General features: G+C 50.8%; 1 protein-coding gene across 14 annotated transcripts in view; it reads right to left on the bottom strand.

Annotated features, from left to right (window-relative positions):
• Positions 1-20,278, bottom strand: part of CELF2 (CUGBP Elav-like family member 2) — a 473,931-nt gene that overhangs the window by 66,111 nt on the left and 387,542 nt on the right. For all 14 annotated transcript variants that reach the window (XM_039871055.1, XM_039871054.1, XM_039871051.1 and 11 more), the window contains 2 exons: positions 6,932-6,980; positions 212-346 (listed from right to left, as the gene is read on the bottom strand). In XM_039871055.1, the coding sequence (XP_039726989.1) occupies positions 212-346; positions 6,932-6,980 (184 nt within the window). The remainder of the gene's footprint in view (positions 1-211; positions 347-6,931; positions 6,981-20,278) is intronic.

The raw sequence follows: 20,278 nt of genomic DNA, 5'->3' as shown, positions 1-20,278 counted from the left end.
CTGAGCTGATAAGCTGGCTCCGAGACCTCCCGCCTGGAGAAATAAAAGGTGATCGTTTCGGCTACGGTGAGTTCAGGCCCGGCTGCCTTCGCCACGCGGGACGCGCTCCTGCGTAACCCCTTGCTGCGTGCGGTGGCGACCTGGACCTCGCCTGTGACACACAGCTCCAAGGAGCCCTCGAGGAAGGACACTCCTGGGACAGCGCGCTCACCTCGACTCAGCCCGTCGGGGCCCCGCAGGATCCGGCACTCCTCTATCTGGCCGAACGGAGAGAACATCACCCTGACGTCATTCTCGTTACACTTCTTCGAGACCATTCCTATGAACAGTTTTCTGTCTTCCACGGCTAGGAATAAAAAGAACACGTGAGCGGTGGCCGCTGTCGTGCCTTCCCTTGGAATCACGCTTCGCGGCCGCACTGAACTGGGTGCCGGTCGCGTGGGACTAAGCGGGGGGCGGCGGGGGGTGGGGGGGTGTCCCAGGCTGACTCTTTTCCCTCCCCTCCCGGACACTGCACCTCGCCAGAGCTTGCTCTTTCCTCAAAGAGTCTTCCCGTCTCTTAGGGACACAAACATCATGAGCCCTTCCCTCCCCACCCTACTTTTGAAACGAACAGTAATGTATTTACTAGAAGGTTCAAGTTCTGTGTACCTGCTCAACCACCACCATTCCCGAGCTAGTTTAGGACACGGATTTCTTTCTGGTAGATGCTCTTTTACCAAGAGGCCAGGAGAGGGAGAACAACAGAAACGGAAGCAGCGGGCGGAAGAAAACATCCCTCCCTCCCGATTTCAGATGCTTTCGTCCCCGCCCGTCCGGACGAGTGCCGGCGGAGGCCGTGGATGACCCCGTCCTCAGCGTGGGCTCTGCCGCCCTGAGTGCGGCCGCACGTGTGGCCTGCACGGTACAGCGGAAGAGGAAGGTGACCCCAGGGACGAGAACGGGGCTGTGGCTGCTCGAGAATCCTGGCGGGCAGGAGGCCCCGTGCTCAGGGTGGAACGCGTACCGAAAACGCGATGAGCAAGAACAGTCTACCTGCTCGGAGGCAGGGCTCTTGACGAACCCAAAGAAAGGAACTTTGGGTGTCATGACAACATGCAAATCCTAACCTTGGAAAGTGATGGGGGTAAAGACGGGAAGGTTTAACCTCAGAGGACCTGGAGATTCCCCTCAAAATCGACACGCATGGGCCCAGGATGACCGGCTTACGTTTGGCCCCAACGGCGCGATTATAGCGAAGCTCAGGGCAGTGTCGAAAGGACGTCACTGCCTCTGATTTCTGGAGGGAGCCACGGAGGACCGGACTTCCTTACGTAGATGCGGAATCTAAACTTAAGAAAAGTTCTTTTTTCTCCTTTCCGAGTAAGTGAACTACCAATGATCACCCCCGGGAGCCACTGAGGGGGCAGAAGGTCAAGGGCAGCGCTGGAGACACGAGATGCCTGGGAAAGGCGCTTCCTTCCTCATGGTGTCAGTGATGCCCACGCCCGGACGGCCATGGCCACGGCCACGGCCACGCCAGAGCCCTTCCCACGGGAGAGCATGAGGCATCTCTGGAACCGGAGGGGGCTGGAGCTGACTCATGGGGCGGGAGGGAGGGGACCGTTTCTAGCGGTGGTTCGTACGCCCCTCCTCCCCGCTCATCTCTGGGGCTCCAGGCTGAGGAAGCCACGGACGACAGCTTTACGAGAGTAAAAATAAATTTATAGTCTGTTTATTCTGATCCTGAAGAATCTGGATTTAGTTCTAGACAAACGCAAATGATACATTCTTGGTTGGCCTTTGGTTTTAGTAGTAAACCTATAATTGTGGTATTTAGCTAAAATGATTTGTAGGTTTTGAGCTTTAGGGGGATATGATACTAAATGAAATGGGCAGCTCCTGAGCTAAAAAGTATTTTTTTTTTTTTTTTTTTACTAAGATGAGTATTAAGAGAATGGAAATCATTTAGGAAATTCTGACTTCATCGTCATGAAGGGTAAACTCAGACAGCCAGGGAGATGGACGATAATTCTTGACTTTTTTCAATAACAAGTGTTAACAAAGAAAAAAAAAATTGAAACCTATACCATCCATATGCTATTAGAAATGCTAATTCCTGTGCGTGTGTGTGTGTGTATGTGCACACACATATGTGCGCACGTGTGCATGGGTAAAAGCAGCTGGATGTTTGCCGCCTTTTGCTAGTCAAGGTTGCTCTATGGTTTTAACAGCTTGCGCTGTTTGCTTTAATGGTAGAATGGGGATAACTACACATATCCAGCTTTCTTCTCCCTGAAGTTTTCCTGATTTTCCAGTAAAAATTTATTTATTCATACAATTTCTTCTTGGGATTCTTATGCTAAGGAACCCCAAGCAGCTTTGTCAACATTTTAAGTAAATATAATTATCTTGAATTCACTGAACTTTTTCACCAATGTTTGATAAATTTCTTGGTGGGCTTTTCTTAAGTATTCTCGGCAGTATCTCACTCATTTTTTTAAAAAAAATCTACAAGAATGGTGATTGCTTCAATAAACCTACCACGTTCATAGTATTTGCCTAAATGACTTAGGGGAATTAAAAAAAGAATTAAAAGGTCCCTGCCCTCTTAGGAAAAAGTCTACTTTTCTTTAGAATAATCAATGAATGAGGGCGGGGAAATGCTTTTGTATACAAAGTGTTGTACAGGTGGGGTTACTGCCATCAACAGCAGCAGCAGAACTGGAAGGTTCTCCAGACCAGCGACCATTTCAAGGTCTCATCCCATGGTTTAAATAAGAAAGGGTTAATATTCTAAGTTTGGGGAATAGAAACTTCAGTTTTCAAAGATCTCAAACTGCAAGTCTGTGCTAACACCTTGGTATATAACCTGTCAAAGTCACACCTGGATTTGGGGCGGCCTGAATTAATTAACAACTTCCCAATGTGTTAGTGCTAACATATGGCATTTAATTACTGCCTGCGAATCTGTGAGTCTCTCCACTTTGAATTTCAAAATTGTTTCTCCGTCTTCTAGTCACTCAGAAAGTGACTGGATTGGGAACACCCTGTGATTCCTGTGTGTACGGGAGCCTGGCAGGTCTTCACCCTCCCCGACAATATTTAGTTACCTTGACTCCTGCAAGCTCTGAACTTGACACCTGGACACTGGGGGTTTCGGAGGTCCTAAGAGATGGGGCTTGAATGGCTTTTCTGGATTTGAGGCTTTAAGGACTTCTGATGAGTGGTGAGGTTGGAGGGTTTAAAGCAGGATGGATTTATGCTCTGTCTACAGAGTCAAAAGCAATCCTCTTAACCAGGACAATGGCCTAAGAGTGAACACCGGCCACAGGCACTGAGACGCCCAAGCACCCAGGAACCAGAGGCAGCCTCTATGCTTCCTTATCACGCACGGCTGGACGAACTTCTAACCCAGCAACTGGCTTCAGTTTCCAACCTCGTGCAGCTGGTACCTCTTTCCTGCATATCGATGAAGGCTTAAAAGCTGGAAAGGAGGCCCTCCAATAATACATGGCATTACAGAGAGGAACTACGTTTGTGCTAGCGTATGCTGAGTCCTGAAATCCACTCCTCCAATGCCCTCTCTACACCATCGCTCGACTCTGTACAACGGAAGAATAACAAAAAAGTTGGATTCTTTTGAAATGTAGGTATTGATTCTGCGTGTTGTTCTTACAGGCCCCAGCATTCTTTTGCAAATGCAGTGGATTTGTTTTGTTTTGTTTTGTTTTTTTGTGGACACCTGGCACAGCAGAAGCAGGAAGGCCGGAGCAACATGAGTGAGTCTGCGAAAATGTGCTAGAGGCTGCGGCTAAAATCAGAGGCGATTAAAAGGGTGGACCACAAGAAGCCAGAGAGTCGGAAGCTCGTTCTATGAACTACTGATGCGTAAGGCAGATCGAAGAACAGACCAACATCTCTGGGCTCACCACGGAGGTGCCCTTTGTCACCATCTCCAGACGGACAAAGCTGGAGAGACTGACTGCACTTCTGGAATTCATCTGTCCATCACTAATTAATCTGTGATGAGCAGCCCTTTCTTGCTCAGCAAATACAAAGTTTTAGACATCTGAACGCAGTGATAATGAAGTCAGTCACTGTCTAGCTGTGAGGAGCCCTTTGTGCCATCCATAAATGTCAGCAAACTCCGTAAAAGAGCAATTAGGGCCTCCCTACGCTCCTTTCACACCCGCAGGAGCTATTCTGAGCATCCGAGCCAAGGAAACCTGTGTGATCTCTGAGCTCTGGGAGCTATGCTGACCTGTCGACACTGCCATGTGAAACCAGAAAAGGCGTGCCACTTTTATCACTTGCTTTCGAAAATTATGCATTTCTCCTGATTCTGCCAACAGGTCCAAGGAGAACCTTGAACACTTCATGGCTCAGCAGGATGAGGTCCCACTGGCACCCCCATCAAGAAGAGCACTTTAACAACAGTTTTCAGCCCATTTATGCTTTTTCGCTTTTTTTTTTTTTTAAACAGGAAATCAAGATGGATCCACAAAGCAAAGGAAGAAGTGGCCCAGCGAGAAGGTTTGGGGCTCTTCGTGCGCACAGGTCTACGCTGGGTTGCAGACAGCCCAAGGCCGGCAGTGCCCGCTTCGGTGGGCTGGAAGGACACCAATGCCTGCGCACGGGGAATATTCACCATGTGCCCGGTGCTGTGCTCAGCCACGCTGACCTGTGCACTCCTCAGCAACAGCTAAAGGACGAGGTCAAACGCCAGAGCCCCGCAGCCCCCTCTTACAAGACGAGGAGGCCTGGTGAGGTTACGAGATGTGACCAAGGACACAGTGAACAAGTGCAGGGTCAGGGGTCAAGCCCAGGTTCCTCGACATAGTTTTAACTGCTACCCCACGCTCCTCTGTGAAAAGTGGCATTGTGGGGTGCTGTCCCATCTCAGCGGGCCAGCGCCCCATCAGGCACAGTGGGGTGCGCTGACGGCAGTTTAGTTCTGTTGCTGTGGTTCTAGACCCGCAGTGAACATTGCCCACAGCATCCAGGGCAGACACTGGACAGCAAGGGCATGGACCATTCTGAGAGCTCCGGCACCTGTCCTATATAAATGGTTCTCTAAGGTGGGGTTCATGCCTATGCAGTAGAAAATGCAAAAAAAAAAAAAAAAGAGAAATCTCTCCATGGTTCAACTATTTAGATGTTTCAGGGCAAAACACTTCCAACTCAGTTCTCTAACTGGTCACATCTTTACGACTATGACCTACGGTTCAGAAATAAGATAAATTCTTTTCCACCGACTTTCACTTTCTGTGGCCCCTGTCCTGACAGTTTAGACAGTTATGGAGCCAAAGGACAGTCAGCATGTCTCGGTGGCCAGAAGCTCCCAGATGACCTTCGGTGACAGGATCCGTCCTAAGAATACGTGGTTCCTCCCTCCCAGGAGCAGAGCGGACCGTAACCATGTGCGCCCAGAGCAAACGCGTGGCCTTCAGCACGGCAGACGTGCTCCGTGCAGAACCCTATCAGGCCAGGAGAAGATGCGGATGGCACAGGGATCGACGTCGTATAGACGCGCTCTACCCCTTACAAAGCACCGTCACAAACATCCCGTACAAGTCTTAACACAAAAAAAAGGGTGACCTGTGGGAGGCAGTCACCGCCATTGTTTTATGAACGAGAATGTGAAAGGTCAGTTTTTCTGTGACTAGTAGGTACGATGAGATCGGCAGACTGAATGTAAGTTCCATGAAGTCAGGCCAGTGCCTTTTGCAGTCTTTTTTTCTTTCTAAGATTCATTCCTGCAGCCCCAGCCAGCAACACGCCTGCCACGCAGTGAGTAATCAATGAATAACTGTCGCGTAAAGGAACGAAGTGACTTCACCGAGGTCCCGCAACAAAGCAGTGGCAGATTTTAGACCTTCCGGCGCTGAATGCTATGTCTGTGATAAAGCAGTGGAGGGAATAGGGAAGTCACTCCCAGAGAGGTGTGTGGCTGATGAGAAGCTGGTGGCCGGGGAACAAAGCACTAACGTCTGTCCCCGACACGCAGGTCGGGTGCTAGCAGCCCATGGTACGGCATGGACTGCTCTTCAAAACCTCTTAGCCTGAGAAGCCAGAAAATAGGATGCACCGCAATTAGCCAAGAAATATCTCGTGGAGAGATTTCAAGCCCGCTCGTCATTTACATGTGCGGAGATGCAGCTCTCTCGGAGCCTGGCTTCTGCCCTGATTACTAATTAATGAGGTGCAGAGCTGCCTGGGGCAGGAAACCGTGGTCATGTCAGTCTGGTGGGACGGGGAAGCTCTGGGGTGGGAGAAGGTGGGAGAGTCCTTTAACAACCATCTCAGGACACTCCGAAACAAAACAGGGGCAGGAGGTGGGTAAAAATGGAAGCAAAAACTTAGAGAGAGATGTGGCTATCGACCCTCTCGTATGGTGGAGAGTCAAATCTCAATTATTCCCCGGACCTCATCGAATGCATATTTTTGCACTGAGTGTGCTTTTATTTAATCGGCGGGCTGAATTCGGAATGAAGGTGGACACGAATGCATCGGTACCATTTAGAGAAGAGCGTAGCGAGACAGTGCCCCACGGGAAGGAGCGAACGGGCGACAGCCTAGTTCTTAGTGGGCCACCCTTTCCCGCTCTTCGCTGCATGGTGTAAGGTCATTCCTCCCCATCAGGTGGCCCGTGCCGCTCTGTGGGAGCAGATCAACCAAGAGCCAAGGGCCACAGGGTCCCCACACAGAGCCCCCCACTGAGGGACGTGAAAAACCATTTCGGGTAGCATTGTCACAGATCTTACAGCAGAGGTAGACGAGGCAGGAGCGTGCTAGCCACGGGGTGAGTTTCCCGGAGTTCTCTCTGCCTTTCCAAGAGAAAAAGCCACCGGGGCTGTGGTCACCACCCTCCCCCCGCCACACCACACCCCCAGCTGACTTCCCGACGTAAAGAAACAGACATTAAATGAGACAGTCGGTTACCACCTACCGTTTGACTTTTCACTATCTGCAGGTTTCATCTGAATGGGATGATGCATCTAAAAATACAAAAGTGAGAAAGAAAAGGCAGATTGAACAACCTTCGAAACAGTCTCAGAAATCCCACGCTATTAATCTTGACAGCTGACATTGTTAAAAAGACTCACGATAACAAGCCCTCTCCCAGGTGACAGGGACCACGGCAAAATGCAAGCCTGTTTTACGTTCAGGAACAAGAGCCCCCTTAAGTCACAGGGCTCTGGGACACAGTGTTTCTAAAGCTTGGGCTCTGCCCTCACACTTGAGTTTGAAACCTGGTTCTGCCACTCAGCGTGGTTGCTGCCGGCATCTCAGAGGTCATTCTGGTCCTGCCGCTCATTGTAGCTACGCGACCTTGGGCAAGGGTCTTAACCTCGCTGAGCTTCAGTCTCCTCATCTACCAGACGGGGGAAAATACCCACGCGGTGGGGCTGCGGGAACTAAGTGAGAAAGCGCATGGGAAGCGCTTCATCACTTAGGTGCCACGATGCCACGTTTACCGAACACAAAGTGCGGGCCGGGAAGGCGGGGCCGCTGTCGGAATGCAGGCAGGGAGGGGGCGGGGGAGGCGAGGGCCTCACGGTCATGTTCACTCGGCATGTCTGTCGGAGTCGAAAGAACCGCGCACACACAGCGGCGTCCGGATACGGAACCGCGGCCCGTCCGGGAGCTCCCCGGCCCTCTGCAGACTTGACGCCGAGCACAGAACGCTGCCACCATTTCCAATGGAAATAAATCCCTCAAACGACTTTCCGAGGTCCTCTCGCTTCGTATTTCATCCCACTCCGAGGAGCATCAGAGCCACAGGGTAGATGGAATCACTGGCTGTGCAAATGCTTTTATCATAATGGGCCCCGTTCTCGTTGAACCTTTAATTTCCCCAGTGGACCTGCATCGCCTGCAAGCCACAGCTCTGGGTTTTATCTAATTTACATGAAACGGGAATGGTACTTGGCTCTGGTACTTAAATGATGGGAAATTATTGTCGGGACCATGTGCAGCTAAAGCCTGCCAGGGTCTTCAAAACACAAGAGGAAGAGAGAAGAGGGAGTACTGTCAGGGGAGGAGAGGCTAAATAATTCAGAGCTGCTCTGTTTATTCTCAAAGGCAAGATGCTCTTATGCATAGAACATAGGCCCTGAGGTGTGGGGTCTACTCGTATTCCCGCTGCCTTCGTTAATCTATTCGATTTGCAGATAAGAGTCTAGAAGGAGGATGGAATGTTTAGGGGTAAGTAGACCGGACTTTTCTCAAAAGCCTGCGAGGTATGCCTAAGCAGCAAGATCGACTGTGGAGACTCCTGATATGGCCTCTTGACCAAAAAAAAAAAAAAAAAAGTTTCCAGGAGACGGACTGAGTCTTTGACCTTGTCCACTCATGAAGCAAACATGTATGAAGCACCCACTGTGCCCCGGCTCTAGGCGAGGAAGTGGGGAACGAAGCCACGTGGGGAGGTGCAGACCCTTCGGGCGCCCGCCGTAGTGGGGAGACTGATGTGACAACTGCGCCCCCCGCCCCCCGGCAACATGGTGAGCACGGTGACAGAGACAGGGACGAGATGGAGCGGGAGCCCTGGGGGCCAGGCGCTGCATTCTGCAGGTGAGGGGACGGACGGCTGCTTAGCAAACGTGGCATCTGAGTCACGTCCTAACGGCCTAACTGGACTTGCCCGCAGAGGAGCGGGGAATGGCCTTTCAAACCAATGGGATTCCCTGCGTGAAGACTGTGGGGGGAGAGAGCACAGTTCCCCACGGCGAGTCGTCCAAAAGGTGTGTGGGGACGGGCACCGAAGAGGCCGCAAAGGCAGTGGGCATCCAGGTCTCACGAGGCCTTGTGTAAGAAATGGAAATTTTCTCTAAAAGCCAACGGTCAGGTATAGAAGATTTAAGCAGCCAAGGTAGCAAGCTCAAATTTAAATTCTAGAAGAGTCCTTTTCGGCTACAGGGGAAGCTACATTACAGGAGAGAGGCAGGAGGCAGGCAGAGCAGCCAAGAGGCTGCGGCAAACACCCCTGTGGAACTGATGGAGGTCCAGGCTGCAGAAGCAGCTGGCTGGCTGTGGGGACCAGGCAGGAACTAGGTAGGTATGCTGCAGGATCCTCACTCGAGTAGGAAAGACACGAGAGGATCGTTTTGGGGGGAGACTGATGAGCACAGGCCTGGACAGGCTGCATGCAACGTGACCGTGGATCAGAGAGAAGGGGCTGTGCGTACCATGCTGTGGCACTGGTCCAGAGAGGGGGCGGCAAGGCCACAGGTGTGGGCAAAGGTGCCCAGAGAGGGACTGAAGAGTGAAGAGAGCCACAAGCCAGGGACAGAACCATGGAGTCTGAGAGGACAGAGCAGAGGGCAGCCAGAGGGGCAGCAGCCGCCGGTCCCACAGGAGCCATGTGGGCACCGTTTCAAGAACAAGGTGGTCAGAGTGAGTGCCGCTGGACGCTACGATGAAAACGTCCAAGTGTCCTTTTGGGTTGGACAGTAAAACGTTCTTTAGGAAATTAATCCAAAGCAGTTATTGTGGGGTGCTGGGGGCCAGAGTGTCAGCCTGCCGGGCGTGGGGGAGTCACGGGAAGGTGACAGTGGACGTGACACACGTAGCTACTGTTTCGAGAAGAGGAGCTACCGAGGGGGAGAGTCAGGAAGCTCGATGGTGGACGGGGCGGAGTCTTCCTAGGTCGCAAAGACTCGTACAGAGACTGATGTGCCGGAAAGACTTGGATGAGACTCACGGGGTAAAGTACAATCCGTGTGCCGACACCGCATAGGGGACATGTGACGCCTTTGCTCCCCGCAGGGAGCCGACGATCCGTCCCAGTGGATGACACGCACACACGTAAGGGAGGAGAACGGTGATCGGCGTCACACAGAGTGCCGTGAGCGCTCGGGCCGATCTGGGACGTGTACGGGGTCTGGCGGAGGGCGTCTGGGAGCTGTCAGGGCAGAATCATTCTGGCCTAACGCTGTGAAGGGCCCCGGCAGCCATGTAGTCCAGTGCTCACAATTACAGGTCTGAGGGGACTCGGTGACACCACTAAGGACACGCGGCTGGCTAACGGTGGAGTTGGGATCAGAGCTGAGCTTCCCACCTCCACCCAGGCTGCCCCCTCTGTCACCCTGCGTCCCCACAAAACGCCCAACGTGGGACCAGGACGCGTGAGGCCGTGAGGAGGATGTGCAGGCTTCCCTCGGTGCCGGCGCCAGACACTCGTCTGAAGGTGCCCGCAACGTCCCCTCAGCGAAAGTCATCTCCCGCCTCTGAACGCCCCGGGCACTTGATCTGTGCGGCTTCACGACCGGCATCACACGAAGCCCTGCCTCTTGGCTTCCGTGCGGCGGCTGAGAGAATCAGCTCAGCTCCTGGCCCGAGACGCCCAGCAGCAGGCTCGTCCATGCTGTGCGAGGACGTTCCGGCCACCGACACGCTGCACACGTGAGGGTGGTCCCGAGAGATCACAATGGGGACGAACCACTGTCATCACCCCAGGACCTTGTAGCCACTGCAGCACCTTAGTGCGACGCATCGCTCCAATGTCACTAAGCTATACTTTTTATCGCTATTTTAGAGAATACACCTTCTACTCATAGCAGTGGCCTCATGTTGCGTACCACACCCGACCCGTCGTTTCCCTCGGTGCTTGATTTCATCTTGTGCTGTGTCGTGCAGTGACGGGCCGTGCAGGCTGGCGGCCTGGGGGCGACAGGCTGTACCGCCTGGCCCAGGTGCGCGGTAGGCGGGACCGTCTGGGTTTGGGTAAGTGCACCCAGTGATGTTCGCACGGCGACGACAGTGCCTAATGACGCATTTCTCAGAATGTGTCCCCGGGGTTAAGCGACGCCTGACTATAATGAAGCCGCTGCTGCCACTGAAGACTTGAACTCTGCTCCGTCTTTCCTGGGTGCAAAGGGTGTGAAAGTCGACTTCACAGAGATCTCAATTTTCAGACCCTGGCGAGTTCTGAAAGGGCAGTGGCCCTACTTCAGGCGCATTCTGGACACAGTCCAGGTAACGTATGCACAGCGCCGTGACCTTGGAGCGAGGGGCTCCGTCAGCACTGCATTCGGAACGGCTCATTACCATGAACAGTTTATCCAAGTCACTAATATTTCTGATCAGATACAGGCTGTAAATGCCAGGAAGACAAAAAATGGTCTTGAGGAGACCTTCTCGTAACGTCGTCCTAACGTTGTTCCTCGAGATCACACGACCCTAGAGACCGCTGGGAACGCGGCGTGGAGCAGACGTTCCGGTGTCCGGTTCCCAGTTATGGAGACGGGATTCCTGCCCCACAACAGGAAGCGGTTTCAAAGATCTGACCGTGGAACTACTCACACGTTCCCTTAGGTCTGCTTGCAGCTGACACTCTGTTGGTTGCCGGGAATACGTGGATGGAAATTGTTCTATTCCTCACAGAGCTTGTGCTGTAGTGGCCGAGAGAAACCTCGGCCGTTTCCCATGGGTGAGGTGTGTCGAGCTCTGACCTATGGCGTGGGAACCCGGAGGACAGACGCCCAACACCCACGGAGGAAGGGCGGGCTGCAGAGGGTGTCTCCGCTGAAGCAACGCTCGGTTCCACCTTGAAGGAATCCTAACGCCAATCAGGGCATGAGTGGAGGGCATTTCAGGGAAGAAGCGACATGTTCGAAGGCACAGAGGAAGAGAAAGCTGCTCATGGTGTCACTGAAGAATGATGATGACATATCCTAACCCACAGAGGAAGCAGGAGAAGTCACTAAAGACCATTCACCCAACACCAAAGACCCAAAGGACAACCAGACGAAGAGTGGGGGACGCACTCGTGGACCAGCATTTCAAGTACAAAGACCACAGTGCAAGTCTACTCAACCCTGACTTAAACTGCCCTGGGGACCGAGACTGGCGGCAGCGGCCACACCCTCACCGCTGTCCTCAAGAGCCAAGGATGAAACCCATGGTGTCGGAACTGCCGCTGCAGTGACGGGGGACACTGGCCGTACCTGCGGCCGGAGCTGCATGGAGCCCGAGGTCAGAGCTCCACGCTGGGCTCGCACCTGGAGCCCCCAGCAGACAGCAGAGCAGAACGAGGGCCAGAGAATTCGGGAGTCACTCTTCCAATCTCCTGATGGAGGGACCCTCGAGTCAGGGCCGAGGCTGGCTCCTAGTGGGGCTTCCTCCTCCCTCTGCCTGTGGCAAGTGAGCATCCCACCTTCGAGAATTTTTTCAAGGAGCCTAAGAGATGTGCATCAATTACATTGAGGCTGCGTCTCCACAGCCACACAGGGTTGGCCGTGCCTGAAACATGCTGTGTCCTTGGAGCACGGAGACAGCAGGGGGGGCCCCTGGGGGCAGGGTGCTTGTCCAGGGAGACGCCGAGATCGACTGTTCTGGAAACAGATCCTGGTTCATGGCAGGAAATTTGACTTAACGTATTTCATCGCATTTACATTTCTATGAAGAAAGCGTCCGAAATGCATTCCCTTGAAGATTCCTTTGAGTGCCATGAATTTCCTTCTTATCTGACTGCAGAGCAACATTTTGCTTCATTGCACGTTAAGGTACTGGCCAACGTCTTGGTCACCGTTTAGCCTTATCTGTTTAAAAACCAATGAAGTCTAATGGAAGTGCAAATTTTAAGAGCTCCCTCCCTCCAGGGCTGGGGGAGCGGACCGGAGGCAGAAAGCACTTGTTTAGTCTCGGCTGCATCTGCGGGTTACATGTGGGGTCACACGCACAGTAGATGTTACACGCAGGGTCACACGCACAGTAGGTGTTACACGTGGGGTCACACGCACAGTAGGTGGAGCATCTTGGAGGAGGGCGGCCAAGGCTTCCTGCTCCGACAGGCTTTCACTGAGCTGGAGCTCCTGGAGGAGGAGGGCCATACCTCCCTGTCCCTCCTGTGCTGAGGCTGAGCACGGCCTCGGTGACGTCACGCAGGCCACTCCCGTCTGACACGGGCCCGGCTGCCATCGCAGGCCTCCACTCCGGCGGGAGCTGTCAGCTACCTTCCGGGGCAGAGCCTCACCCTGTACCCTGCCTCCATGTGAATGTGGCATCTAGCCCTCCCTCCTCTCCTCTGCACCCACCCCCCCGCACCCCTACGCACACGCAGAGGGGCCTAGGACGGGGCTTTCCAACCCCTGGCCTTCAGAATGGCGGGTCTGCCAGGACTCGACTCTCCTCACTCCTCAACGCGCTGACCTTCGAGTCGCAGCCAGGAGCCCAGCTGTGGCTCATGAAAAATGAAAATGAGGGTCCATCTGCGCAGCAAAGCCGTTACCCAAAGTCTGTGGGGCTCGCTTCACGTGCGGGGATCTGCACACGACCCTGGCGACAGCTGCCACTGCGTGCACTATGAGTCCGATCTCATCTCAGGGACAAAGAGGAGGCGGGACCCCGAGCACCGCGCGCTCGCTCTCCGGAGTTCCCACCGCACGGAGTCTGACGTGACTGCTCCAACCTCTCTGCCTGCGTCCTGGGATGAGTAAGGCGGAGGCTGCGTCTGAGCAGCCAACGCTAACACGGGCCGACTCTGGAAGACGGAGGACCTGGGGGAGGGAAACGGGTTGAGGGGACGGTGACACGGCTCATTTCTCACACACAGGTGAGCTCATGTTGGAACCTGTTTAACCCCAGACATCACCAATTGAAGAGTTAACCACCTTTCACACGAGATTCAATAACACGTGCCATTTTAAACCCGAAATGGGTTTTACAGAGTCACTGTTATGTGTCTCATTGTTACACCTACGCTGACCCCTGAGACAACAGTCGTGATGGTGCACATTATAAGCTTCCAGCCCATAAAAGATTTACGGGCAGGAAAAGCGGGGAGGGGAAGAGGCGAAGTCACACAAGAGCTACTTGCTAACTGAGAAAATTAAGACTCCGGCCACAGAGACCAACTGGAACTTTTCTTTCCACGACAATGCAAACATGGCTCATGCAGAATTCTTCAAATCTCGTTGTACCGCAGACTACAAATACTGAAAGCACCTGTGCTTTCTGAGTTTTTCTCAAAAAAGTTTTGTAGCTCGTCAGTTTCATAAGACTTGCCACCAACGGGAGGCACGCCATCCCCCCCATGACCGCGCGCATTGTCAAGGGCTCTTCTATTTATAGGAAGGCACCCTAAAACTTTACCGGCTTCCCTATCTCTCTAGGTAGGTAACTATGTCTCTTCAGTCACTGGTATGTTACGTTCTCCCTAAGATTGGGATGAAATGAAAGTGGCTTTCCGAACGTTGACTTATAAGTATCGAACGAGAACTTTGGGATTTTTTTTGTTTGTTTGTTTTACTGGCAACAACAAGATGACAAACTTGCTAAGATACCTTGAGTAGAATGACATCTCTGGGAGAATACAGGTGACAAAAATAATGTGTTTGATCAGCCAAAACCAGCTTTTGTCATTGAGACAAGCCAGATTGGAGGCACATAGCTATCGCTGGTAAGTGGAGAATTTAGGGACATTTTGTGAAAACTGAGGTCGGTCTTCCCTTCACTCTCAACTTCCCTGAGCCAGGCACTGTTGCTGCCTCCTCAGGTGTGGGAACCAACTTAGTTCTCACAGCCACCCTGAGGGAGGCATGCACGAGGAGCCAAGGGAGCGGGGGAGGGGGAGAGAGGCCAAGCTCCCGGAAACACGTGGTGCCCAGGCTGATGAAAAGCAAACTGACTATGAGCAAGATTAGCCGACAATCACGACACAGTGGAAAACAGCCGTGCCACATCGCTGACGAGAGCCTACGCCTTGCTGTTTCCTCACACAGACTGAGCGTGCAAAAAGCACAGTGCGAGCCACAGAGTCGGTCAGTGTGGACGACCCCGCTGGCCACGCCAGCGTTTACACCAGGAGGCCCTGGTGTGTGGTGTCGTGCTTCCTGACTGGGTCGCACAGAGCTTGTTTGGCGACTGCCGCTTTGGGAATTCTGGGGAAAGCAGAGTGCCTAGCTGTCCTCTGACGGTGTGAGCTCAGTGGCGGAGGCCGGGGGTGTGGGGTCCGCCTACGGTCGGGTCACGGTGATAGTCCCGGCTGCTCTTGTCTGCATCACTGTTAAGTGCGTTAACGGGGTTAAGTGCAGAGAAAACCGTCAACCAATATTTGCTGACACGCATTTTTATAAAAGTGACCTCAATCAAGGAAAAAAAGGGCGGGGGGAGATTCGAACATGATAACAAGAAAAAAAAAATACATGTTATCCTTTCTCTTCCTGTGGCAAATCACCATCGGGGGTAAAAAACGTAGTGGAAATAAACGACTCTTTCTTTCTCATAGTCACTGATACATGTGAAGAGCGTAAAGCATGAACTGTGTAATGGTGGTCCATGAAATTATCATTATTGTTACTACTTGACATAGTATCAGAGTTTCCGTGAGGGAAAAAGGAAAAGGTCCCTTTTGAAAGCTAAGAGAACATACTGGAAAGAATGGCTTTCCTGGGTCATCTGAGAAATAAACAGCCAGTATTGCTCAACTCCCAGCTTTTTTCATACATACTAATAACCCAGTGATGAAGAAAAACCCACAGAACCCCAATTACATATCTGCTTCTGGCTCATCGGGCTCCAAAGGCAGCTTCTTTAGCTGAAATGACACCACCTATTCACATTTCCATTCCAATCGTGGGGACACACCAGAGGGGGGAAAACGCACAGTGAAAACATTTAGTCTTGGCAAAGAATAAAATAAAATAAATAAAATATTGCAGGGAAATTAGATGACTCTGGGTGGGCTTCTGTGAGGGAATCGGGAGTCTGCTATGGTGATTAAGCCATCGTTTCTGACAGATCACTCTGATCGGCTGTCATAGGACATTCCACAACCCCGTCTGTAACTTGGCATGATGGCTGCTCAGCCTGTGCTACCTCCCGTATAAAAAACACATGCAAACAAAGAGGGGGTGGATACAGCCCGGCATTTATCATACTCATTAGCTATGATTGGGGTCTGTGTTTTCGTACTAAATAATAACACAGGTTTCCATTTTGCTTCATTTATTCTTAAAAGGAGAAGAAAAATGAATAGGCTCAAAGTAGGTGGCATGGAACATGAATGAAAAATAACCGTTATAACAAAGTACGAGCATAATGCTTTTAGAAGCATTGCTAGTCGAAAGAAGAATGTTAATCTCTCCTTAGTTAAATTTTTCTTGGGACTATTATTGTATAGAAGGAGAGGTAAATCTGTGACACTTTTTAACCCTCTAGTCAGATCTGGTACCTAATTAGCTGTTATTTCAGTAGACGGCATTTCTTGTTGTTATGCTCGGCAATGTCACTGTGAGCAGAAAGCGGTTTTGGGGTAACATTTCAGTTCTTCTATCTCCACCACTGAATCTTTGGGATATAATAAATATTCATTCGGTCAGTTGGGCTCCCAAATAAATTTGGTGAAAAACAAAGCAAAACTGATTAAAACGAAAAGGTTGTACCTGGGTTTGCCGAGAAACCTGTTTGGAGCTATGTGGTTTACTGACAAAAAAAACGGGATGGTATAACACAAATTTGGAAATGGAGATTATTTAGAAAGCATCGGTGTAAGAAAAAGGGTGCAGGATTATGCTGCTGTGGCAAATACCGTGACAGAAGACCACACAGCGATTCTGGGTGAGAGTCGATCACAATCGCTGCTGACTAACGAGCCCGAATTAAGAAAAAGGTACTAATTCTGCCCTTATCACCAAGTGGGAAATATACCGATATTCCTTTTAACCGTGATTTCTTTTTGATTGTGGAACTATCTACCAAAATCAGTGACGGAGGCTCCAAGTGTCATTCTTCCAGATGTTATCCAGATGCTCAATCAGACGTGCTGCCTGAGCCGTGAAAGCCACGTGGAAATAACAACGATGCCTGGCCTGCTCCCTGGTAAGTGGTCGAAGGGCCTGGGAGTTCATCTCCATGGCCGATATCGATTCCGCAGGCCACAAACTTAGGGTAATCTCCTATTTTAAGGCAGATGAGTCTGGTTTAAGAACACATTGTTCTTTGACATTGGTCTCTGCCCACAATGGCCACTGTTGGGCTCAGTTCTCACACAGCCTTGGAATGCACGAGAACCCAGCCTGCCAGGCTCCTGGTGGCTCCTCTCCCAGCACCGGCTGCTTTCGGGTCCAGCACCGTTAGCCAGTGCTCCATGCCCAGCGAACTGGGGTGAACAAGCCCTGCGTGCTGCTGAGTGGATGGCGCCATGCCTCTCTGGTTAGTCAACCTTCCCTGCAAGTTTTGTTGAACTGGCCCTGCCTCCTGGGTCCGCAGAGCTGGTTTCCTCCCTCGGGACCCAGTGCAGTGTCTTAGCCCAACTGGGACCTGCTTCCTCCTCTGGGTGTCTCCCCTGTCTTCCCAGGGCTTGACTCAGTTACTGCCAATCTCTGGCACAGCTTCCCAGAACGCTCTTTACTCCGATTCCTTCAGCCACGCCCCTGCCTCATCCCCACCGGAAACACCCTGGGCCCGTGAGAGCTGCCCAAACTGTCCTTGCGTGTTGGTCCCTCACTGGAAATGTGACTGCTGCCTACGGAGCAGTGCGTGGGAGCAGTCCCCTCCTGTAACACTCTGGCTTGGCCCTACATTTGCTTACTTTTTTCCTTCTTGGAATTCTCAGTTTAGACCTGTCTCCATTAAATTTCTTTTTCTTCTACACTCCTGTTTCCACCGCTGCTACCCTCCTGAGCATTCCATTCCTGCTCGGATTCCCACGATGGTCTCCTCACCGCTTCCGGTGCTTGCCTCCCAAGCCATCGCATACACCTCTGCCTTTTAAACCTAACATTCAGGTCTAATCATCTCTCTCCCTCGCCCCAAAAGTTTCAATTATCTGCCAAATTAAATTCCAGCTCCTTTGCCTGTCTTTCAAGGAATTCCACGCTTTGACCCCAAATTACCTTCTCTTATATCACATGACGGCTCTACATCTCTCTTCTAGTCAAATTGGGCAACTCCCTATCAGTGGAGCTTCTGCCATGTGCTCATCCACAGAGAAGCGTGATAATGACCCTCCTGATATGTATAAACACCATATTTCCGTTGCCAACAATAACCGCTGTATCTTTGTTACACAGAAACCACCTGCATGTCAAGTTATGAGGTTGAATCATGTGAAATTGCCATAGCTGCAGATTAAAGGAGGTTGAATAGTGACAATTTCACATGGTCAACCTCATCGCTCGCACGGCAGCGAGACTGCGTTACCCTCTTTTCACATGACTCATCAAAAGCCCTGAAAGCTCAATCCACACAGACTCTCTCCTCTGTAAGATCTGGAGAGCCTGCCAGTGATTCATCGGCAATATTTACGAGTTGTTCAAGTTAAATTAAACATTTACTTGATGACTTAAAACGATGCTGCCCTCTAAACCAACATGGGTATTTTGTGTGCAGCACAAGGCACCCTTCATCCATTCTTAGCAGCTTCAACACTCTGTTAAGATTAGTGCTGCTTTATCCAGTAATCTCTAGTTTTCTTTCAACTGTAAGGCAAACCAAAGCCACCACAAGAATACTCCTATAACAAGCAAATCTTTAAAATCTCTGGTTCAAAACTAACTTGGAAAACTTAAGCCAACCGTATTTTATCTTGAAACTTCTGACAGGATGTTAAGGCGTTTCCTCAAATCAACAGCAAAGTGCCCACTGGATTTCGCATTCCAATGATCCTCCCGTAGCTTAGCTCCTGAGCCCTGAGTCGTTGCTTTGCCAGCCACGTTTATTAATTAGTGTCTAACATTTCCATCTCTCTGCGAGTTGCAACCTCTCATAAAAAATGCATGATTTGATTGGCTTAGGAATGACAACTTCATTTTCAACAGACAAATAAATACCATACCTCACTCAGCAGTCTTTTTCTATTTATTTATTTAACTACCTCCGTGGCCTTTGGGATTTGTACTAAATGAATGAAAGCGGATAACTAGTGTAATATTCCTTTCTTAATCATGTTTAAGCAAAAATGATTAAGTATCTCTCTCTCTCAAAGAAATAAGGCTGAGTAAAAAAAATATATATTCCCTACTAAAAATAGATGGCAAGTTTGACAAAATGCCTTAAGGGCTATTTCATATTACTCATGTTTAAAATGCAAATCCATTAAACATCTGAGCAAGACATCTGATATTGTTTTCAGCGGCTATATTTATTCATCTCATCTGCTGTAATATTAAACTTCAGTTGATAGTTTGCCAGATGAAGCTCTCTCCTCTAGTGCTGCTAATTCTTTCTGTGTTTGAGTTTAAGCATTTTGATTTCCACCTTCTACTCTAAGGTGTGAGATGGTTTATCAGCTTTGGGAACGACTGTTGGCAGAGCTCAGAGAAATGATGATGGTTTGACTGTTCTATAAATACCCTTATCCCAAAGCTTGGTCTTCTAAAGATCGAATTCGAGACTTAGGCCTTCGAATACATGGCACGGAACCAAAGTTGAAATGGCAAAGGCAAATAAATATGGAAAGGGGACACAAGGGACAAGAAGTTGGGAGAAATTTTATATTAAGAAAATAAAATAAGGACGCTTCGCTGACGGCACCTGATCTGCAGTGGCAAACCTTCCGATGGTTTCTTTCTGGACATGCAGTGCTGACCGAGAACGTGGAAACCTGAGCTGCCTCGTGTGTGTTTTGTATGGAAAGATCGCCACCACGGTTAGAATCCTAAGGTCCGGGTTTGAATCTTGGCTTTGCCAACCGCAAGTACCTACAGTGAAGCCACTTGATCTCTTTAAGCTTCACAGACCCTTATCATTTCTGACCGCAAGGATCTATCAGAGAATAATCCTTTTTCTGCAGGGTTATGAGGAGTGAATCAGGTAACGTATGTGAAGGTACACAGTAAACTGTAAAGTTCTACATGAGTATAAGCTCTCATTGACCTAACGCATTTAAGGGTTACATTAGAGTTAAAAAGCACCTGTGACTATTCATGTTCGTGTTTCACTTTGTACTTCTAGCTTGCTGAGCAGGGGTCTATCTGACCAACAGGATGACACTGGGGAATGAAGGTGTTGGGACCACTTTCCCACCTCCCACTTCCGCCCTGCCAGCTGGAAGGACCCTTGAGGTATTTTTATATCGAGAGTGTGCATGAATAACAGCTCCCCTTGAAAGTTCGTTTATTCAACATGGAAGCGGCTGAGGTGTAAACAACCGGGGGGAATGAAATACAGCAGGTGACAGGCTGAATTTCGGCACATGCTACAGCGCGTTACAATGGAGGCGTTATTTGATTCCACCTTCCTGAAAGCGTGGGACATCCCTCGTGTAGGGTCCCACGGCTGGAATGCAGCACGGGGGAGGGGAAGGAAGCGTGTCAGGGAAGGTGGGGAAAAAGGGACATCGTACGAGGTT

The sequence above is a fragment of the Pteropus medius genome, unplaced genomic scaffold (genome assembly GCF_902729225.1).
Source record: "Pteropus medius unplaced genomic scaffold, Ma_sr-lr_union100, whole genome shotgun sequence".
NCBI lineage: Eukaryota > Metazoa > Chordata > Mammalia > Chiroptera > Pteropodidae > Pteropus > Pteropus medius.
The sequence above is the reverse complement of the archived record's forward strand: the minus strand, read 5'-3'. Positions and strand labels throughout refer to the sequence as shown.